This window comes from Herpailurus yagouaroundi, unplaced genomic scaffold, assembly GCF_014898765.1.
Source record: "Herpailurus yagouaroundi ecotype Mexico unplaced genomic scaffold, PumYag 139, whole genome shotgun sequence".
In the NCBI taxonomy this organism is placed as follows: Eukaryota; Metazoa; Chordata; class Mammalia; order Carnivora; family Felidae; genus Herpailurus; species Herpailurus yagouaroundi.
In genome coordinates this window covers 79997514-80005761 of record NW_024412394.1, presented here as the reverse complement: position 1 = coordinate 80005761, position 8248 = coordinate 79997514, and the positions used below count along the sequence as shown (strand labels likewise).

Below are 8248 nucleotides of genomic sequence, written 5' to 3'. Positions count from 1 at the left end.
TTTTTTTTTTTTTTTTTTTTTTTTTTTTTTTAGTTTATTTGTTTATTTTGAGAGAGAGTGGAAGGGGCAAAAAGAGGGAGATGGAAAATCTCAAGCAGGCTCTGCACTGTCAGCATGGAGCCCACTTGGGGCTCAATTTCACTGAACCATGAACTGAAACCACTGAGCCACCCAGGTGCACCAGTCCCCCAAATTCTAATTCACTCAGGCAGGATTACTTTAAGGAGATGTGCACAGTCTCTGATTCAACTTGTGTGACCTAAGGTTTCTTTGAGTGGGTTTGGCTCCTGAATGAACTTTACACAAAACCAGGAGTCATCCTATTTGGAGCAATCCCCAGCTAACCCTACGTGTTTTTGGTAGCAAACACATGCTACAACCTAGATCCAGATTTAGATTCATGATCCAGGATTAGATGAAATCCACCACAGAGGAAGTCAAAATTCAAAGATGATTAAAATGTGCTATGCCTTTTCCCCGTGTAAAGGTGGCATACATTTGCTGAAAGGAGGGAGGGACTGTCATTACCCCTTGCTGAAATGGTACCTTTTAAACACAACTACTGTAAATGTGTATAATAAACTGGTATACAATTTCTTAGTAGTTAGGCAGAGATAATTTATAAAATATTACTTTCATTTTGGGCATAGATCTATTCATATTCTTCTAGAAGTGTTTGTGGTTTTCTCAGATATAACAATTTCAAACCTAAGATGAACTTATACTACACTATACTGTACTTCTTAATTTGACTTCTGTCTATGTTATGACATACTTTTTAATTCTTTTTTGGTTTTATGCTTATATCTGAGTTATTAAAAAACACTCATATGAAATAATATTTTCAGGTTATTCTCTTATTGCAGATTTGGATGGATTAATTTGTGCATAGATATCCACTCAATTTATAAATACATGGAATGCTTTCTCATATTCCCAGGAGTATTCTGAAGAATGATCATTTACTATGTCTTAACATGATTTTATTTATCTTATTTCAGCAACAGCTAAAAAAGATGAAAAGAAGGAAGGTATGTTTAATGCAAAAATTCCACTATGCCTTTTATGTAAACAATTTACCAAAATTCAGAGTTGAGTTTTGACTACAATCTTGTCTGTATTTCCTTTGGATAACTGGAACTATATTATGTATACATTTCTCATGAATGTATTTTTGTACTTTACCTCATGTAAATGGGTGAACTACTTTTCAAAAAAATTTTTTTCATTTAAAAAATTTTATTTATTTAAAAAATTTTTTTCAATGTTCATTTATTTTTGAGACAGAGAGAGACAGAGCATGAGTGAGGGAAGAGCAGAGAGAGAGGGAGACACAGAACCCAAAGCAGGCTCCAGGCTCTGAGCTGTCAGCACAAAGCCTGAAGCAGGGCTCAAACCCACGAATCATGAGATCGTTACCTGAGCTGAAGTCAGACACTCAACTGACTGAGCCACTCAGGTGTCCCATGTTTATTTATTTATTTATTTTGAGAGAGACAGAGACAGCATGAGTGTCAGAGTAGTGGAGAGAATCCCAAGCAGGCTCCTCATTGTCAGCACAGAGTCCAATGTGGGGCTTGAACTCACAAACCATGAGATCGTGACCTGAGCCGAAATCAAGAGTTGGTCACTTAACCGACTGAGTCACCCAGGTTGCCCCTCAAAAATAAATTTTAAATCTCATCTCTCTCAAGATAAAGGAGATAAAACATAACCTCTCAAAATCTCAGAACTTTTACTCTATTAACCACTAATCTCTGACACTAACCAGCAACTGATGCTACTTTGGTCTATTAAGTTGCAAATAAGTTATAGTCCATCCCCTGCACACCACCTCCTTTTGTCAGAATGTCCTGAGATGGAGTAAAATATTCTTGCTGTCAAAGAAAACTTGCACCCAATAGAATTTAACAGGTAAGGAAGATTTTATTTAAGACTCTTGCAATAGGACTCAAGTCCATTGTAATAGGAGAAGTTGAACTCTCAACACCACTGAAACAAAAAGCCTAAGAATTTTAAAGCTCTGAGATTAGCTAGTGGAAAGGTACTGGAGGACACAGGGTGGTTGGGGCATGGGGTGCGAGTCATTGTGATTAGGCCATCTGTGTTACCAGTTGTTGCTTATTGAAGTTAGGCTCCTACCTTCCCATAGAGATTGGGAGACAGTGGCACTGTGTCCTTTGATGATTACATTTCAAAAGGATGCTTCATCAGTCCTGAGAAAGATACTTCTCGGTATAGACAATTTATATTTCAAAGGAACAGGGAAAGAATGTACAATTGCAAGTTTTCTAGGGGCACCTGGGTGACTCAGTCAAAGTGTCAACTTTGGCTCAGGTCATGATCTCATAGTTTGTGGGTTGGAGCCCCGCATCACGCTCTGTGTTGACAGCTCAGAGCCTGGAGCTTGCTTCAGTTTCTGTGTCTCCCTCTCTCTCTGCTCCTCCCTTCCTCATGCTCTGTCTCTCTCTTTCTCTCAAAAATAAATAAACATTAAAAAATTTTAAAAAATTACAATTGCAAGTTTTCTAAAGCAAATGTACTAATAAAAGGGAAATCGAGGGTCTATAACATGTCTAAAATTTAGTCAAGCTAAGAGAAATACTAAGGTCATCTCAGTCACAATGGTTTTATTTAGAGAGGTACTTCTTATGCACTCTGACAATACTTAGACAGGATCTAAATATCACCACTGTTTATTAATCCAGGCTTATTTTCTTAGTAAAAATAGTATGAAGATACAAGCAATCATTGCCAACTTTGAAAATGACAGTTGTATCCAATTAATGTTATGTAATTTGAGAAAAATGCAAAACAAGTGTTATATTTAATATTTAGTATCATCAGAATTTTGCATAATCATAGTTTGGGAGTCACATTCTGCTTCTATTAAACAAGAATCTAAGAGTTCATGGATATGAGACAGAAAAAATATTTTAATTGGTCATTATTTGTTCAGAGAGAGAAAAACGATGGTATCATAATAAAGCCTAAAAAGACACATTAGTATGTTTGTTTTCAAGAGATTGAAATTAGTATTAATTACGCATGTACACATAGCAAATCTTTCAGTATATTCTGGAAATTATATCACTTACATGATCAACACTGTGATGAGGATACAGATATGTTACAAGAAAAAAAGAGGTAGTAAGTTTTTGATAAGACAGTACTCAAAATGTTAACTACTTTGATAAGACACTACTCAAAAATGTTAATCTTTCTCCCACCATTCTTTCTTGGGAATAAAGAACAATTTACCATTTAAGTTAAGAAAAAGAATAATATGAACAGTTATTTTTCCATTTGTTAGCATTCAAACCAAATTATTAAAAGACTTTTGGGTATATACAACAGTAGTCAAATTACTAACTGAACAACTTTAGGCTATATATGATTCTTTTTTCTCATTGCTATGGCTCCTGGATTTTTTTGTTCTATTTTCCCTGAATTTGCTGCCTCATTTTCTTTTTCTTTTTTTGAGAAATTGTTTGTAATCAGTATGAAATATTTGGAAGAGCTTGGAGAGCTTGGGTAGAGCTTTGCCATGGAGATTCAAGTGATCCAGTGTCCACCACCAACTATAAAATGTATAAATTACATACCCCTATTATTATTAGTAGTAGTATTATCATTATCATTATTATTATTATTATTATTATTGGTGTTTTCAAAGAGTTTCATGGATTATCTTTTATCTCTTATTTGGAAAAGTTTTGTAATTGTGAATATTACGATGTTTAAGAAAAAAGCTATCTAGAATAATTTTCATTGTTTCCAGTGTATAAATGGAGAACAGACTCAATGTCCAGCTATTCTAGCCAGCCATTTGATTTTGTTTCATGAGCTTCTATTTCCCTTTCTCCTGTTAAGCAGGGCTGAGAGGTATATGGACATAAGTTTCTTGGCTCTTGTTTCTTATTTTCTATAATCTCAATAAGATTATTGCAATCTTTTCCTAGAGACAGGAAGCACACGTTTATCCAAATGAGACATAGTTAGTACAAATAACCAGATACAATTTGGATTTTCAACATTTTCCTTATACAAAGTTTATTTCTACTCACATGCAAACTTTTGGGGTATAATTCAAAGATATTAATGGTTGACAGCTTTCCTAGAGAAGAAGAGAATGAGGAGGGCTTTAAGAATTAATTAGAACGTTCTGTGAAGTTCTTTCGTTAGTGAATTATAAAATGCAGAAACAAAAGTGCATACCAATGATCTGTGCACCGGGGGGCAAAGGGTTTCTTGCATAGTGAACTCTGAAGATTTGTTTTTCATCTTAAGATCTTATCCCCCTATGTCCCATCAAGTCTCTTTTAGAAACCTTAAGAAGAGAGACCCTTGGCTGCACTGAGCTTTGCCCATCACTTTTACTGTTCTTTGGACTTTGGGCATCAGAGCAACCATATCTTAGCTTAAGTGGAGTGACATTTTTGAATATTCAACTGGGGTCCTTTTGCAAGCCCTTTTCTACTGAAATTTCCCTTGTATGCCACTCTTTCTCCCCTTACAGACATTTTACTTGTTATCTGTTAACACATATTCTTTCTTATTTTCCATTAGTTCTCAAAGTCAAGTTCCATTAAATTGCATTTTTCACTATAAAATGTGCTTATTCTCTATTTCTTCTTATGTCATTGCCCCACTCTCCTTGTAGACGAGGAGACTCAAATTCTGGGGTAAGCTTCAATCACTGTTACTCCTTTGCCCCTGGCATTTTGTCTTCTAGAATTTTTAATTTGGTTGAACTCTCTTTGGTTTAATCTTGTCTAAAATAATTAGAATGGCTTATCTTCATTCACAGCTTCCAGCCCTCTAGCTTTCACCTCACATTGCCGCTTGTGATCTCACATTAGTTTTTCTAACTTCTCATGTGGACCAGGGTAATCATCTCTGAAGTCACAGGTCTTCAAAATGTGGTCAAGGACTCTTGGGGGTCCCGGAGACCCTCTCAGTGGTTCCTCAAGGTCAAAACTATTTTTGTAAAAACATGAAGTCATCGTGTGCCTTGTTCATTCTCATCTTCCCATGAGTATGCACTGGCATTTTCCAGAGGCTACATAATTTGCGATTCTGCAACAGATTGAATACTTAAGCTGATATGCAAATCCAACCATCTTCTCATTAAGCTAGACATTAATAAGATTCACAAAAATGTAGAACAAAGTCACTTATCTCACCATTTTTTTTGTATTGGAAAATATATTTGTCATAAAAATATTTATGTTAACATGTAACATGTTTATTCTTTTTTTTAACTTTTTAACGTTTAATTATTATTAGAGAGAGACAGAGCATGAGCCTGGGAGGGGCAGAAAGAGGGGGATACACAGAAACCGAAGCAAGCTCCAGGCTCTGAGCTGTCAGCACAGAGCCCGATGTGGGGCTTGAACTCACAAACCATGAGATCATGACCTGAGCCAAAGTTGGATGCTTAACCAACTGAGCCACCCAGGCGCCCCTATTCTTTTTTTTTTTTTTAATTTTTTGTTCTTTAACATTTATTTATTATTGAGAGACAGAGAGACACAGAACATGAGCAGAGGAGGGTCAGAGAGAGAGGGAGACACAGAATCTGAAGCAGGCTCTAGGCTCCGAGCTGCCAGCACAGAGCCTGACGTGGGGCTCGAACCCACGAACGGTGAGATCATGACCTGAGCTGAAGTCGGCTGCCCAACCGACTGAGCCACCCAGGCGCCCCAACCCCTATTCTTTTTTAATAAGCACATAAGCAAATATATTTTTTAAATTTTTCTCAATTTTAATATTTTTAGGTTTATTTATTTATTTTGAGAGAAAGAGAGAGAGACAGAGACAGAGAGAGTCCCAAGTAGGCACCAGACTGTCAATGAAGAGCCTAAACCAGGGCTTGAACCCACCAACGAGGAGATCATGACCTGAGCCTAAATCCAGAGCCATATACTTCACCCACTGAGCCATTCAGGTGCCCTTCAACCTTAATTTTTAAAATTATAAGTATCAATGGATAGAAACTGCATAAATAAAAGCTGTTTGGGATCTTTTAAAATTGTGAAGAAGTTAAAAGATTTCTGAGATGAAAAGTTTGAGAATCTCTAACCTAAGTAATAATCCTGCCTATAACATTTTCTCTAATACTTTCCTCCAAAATATTCAATTGGCTTCATAAAATTTTTCCTGTTTTTACCTACTTAAAATATTCAGTAGTTTCACCTCAACCACAAAATATAGTCTACATGTCTTAACCTATAATCCAAGTCCTTATGGTCTGTTTTCTGACCTCCTGTCATGCACACAGCTAGGCAAAGTCAAAGCCAAGGCCTAAATAATTCCACCAGTAAAGATACAATGAGCCCTCTTGAGATAGAGACAATTCATTACTTTCATGGTCAGCAAAAGTAACAGTATCTGAAGGTGTCAGCACGTCATGGTTCTTGTCGTACACAACAAAAAATGATGACACCCCCAAAAAGAGGCCAGAGAATGCAACACAAGTTAAGAACATTTCAGTGGTGAGGAGCCAATGCTAGACCACATACACTCACATGGTTTATGGTGTGCAATTCTATTCTCAAGGGTTCTAGGCAGGAGAACTCAGGAGGCAATAAGAGGCTGCCTATGACAGCCTCCCATCCTATTATGTTCCGGAAAGATCATGAGGCATTCCACAGAGACTCACATTAGCTATGGTTTAAAACTTGGCCTGTATGGCTTATATGGATATGTGCACAACCATCATGGTACCATGGTGGAATCTTTTCCCTATACTTCTATCCACTTTCTTTCTTTATGTATTACATATTTCTATACCAAGTCATTCTCAACTTTTAACATAGAACCTGCTATCTTGCCTTTGTTTCTGCTGTCATCATAGTAGACTTTATCCCTTCCTTTTCCTTCAACGTTTTATTCAATGATTTTAGGGCTCAGGAAAAATTCTACTTCCTCTAAGACATCTGTCTGACCCTCTCAATTAAATATAGTTTCTTTTTTCATTTATAATCTTCCATTAGAATTTATTTATACCTCCCTACCATTGCTTATTTCTTGCCACCTAGTACTTCATATTACTAGTTTCCAAATTCCGTCTACTCTAATTGACTTTAAAACTTCTGAGTAAAGACACCATGTCTAAGTCAGTTTTATCTTCTATTGGGACTAACACATTTCCTCAGTTATCACATTGCTTAATAAATATTTATTCTGTGAATGAATCAATAGTATCTAGGACTCTTAAGATCAATATGAGAGCCGCAAGAAATATGAGTAGCTATTCATCCCAGGGAAGGAAGAATTTTTTTTAATTATAATTGGAAGTTATATTCCAGGGAGATTTTTAGGTCTGAGAAATCATAGCCAAAAACTGACAATTTCATCGTAGGTACATTTTGATCACTAACTGCTACTTGGGTTGCACTAACACATCTAGGTAGATCCCATTCATTTAAACTTAGCTTCACTTATGAATTCTTAGGGGCTGGAAAGCCTTTGAGTTCTCCAACACAGTTTATCTTCTGAAGGACATAGTTTCATTGAGAATGGGCTGGATTACATTTCTCATTTATTATAGCTAGAACAAGAGCGAGGAGAGCTGAATGCATGTGAGAATTATAGGTTCTAGGGCTTCAGAATTGAGATCTGAAGGGAGATTATATTGAAAAACAAAGCAAAATATAAAATATCTGTTATTGTAACTGAGTAAAGGTGTCAATGGGGCAAGTTATACAAAGAAAATGGAATACTTCATCATCTGCATTATTAGACTATGTAGAATTAATTTTTCCCTTCAATGAAACTGATATACCATTTTTCTCTGGCATCACCTAGGAATATAGTAGACCATACCAGATACAGTAGTCCCCCTTTCTCCGTGGCTTCATTTTGGCAGTTTCAATCCCCTGAGGTCAACCACCACCTAGAAGCAAATGAACCTCCTTCCGACACATGGCTAGAAGTTCAATAGTAGTCTAACGTCAATCATAATGCCTATGTCATTCACCTCACTTTATCTCATCACACAGGCATTTTATCATTTCACATTGTCACAAGAAGAGTGACTACAGTACAGTAAGATATTTTAAGAGAGACCATATTCACATGACTTTTATTACAGTATACTGTTATAATTTGTCTATTTTATTATTATTATTACTAATCTCTTGCTGTGCCTAATTTATAAATTAAACTTTATCATAGGTATGCATATAGAGGAAAAAAACATAGGATATACAGGGTTTGGTACTATCTGCAGTTTCAGGTATCC

The 8248-nt window shown here is 36.1% G+C and overlaps 1 protein-coding gene across 1 annotated transcript in view; it reads left to right on the top strand.

The window, feature by feature from the left end:
• Positions 1–8248, top strand: part of TRDN (triadin) — a 403209-nt gene that overhangs the window by 242711 nt on the left and 152250 nt on the right. The window contains exon 14 of the mRNA XM_040474537.1: positions 1002–1031. Coding sequence (XP_040330471.1) covers positions 1002–1031 — 30 coding nt within the window. The remainder of the gene's footprint in view (positions 1–1001; positions 1032–8248) is intronic.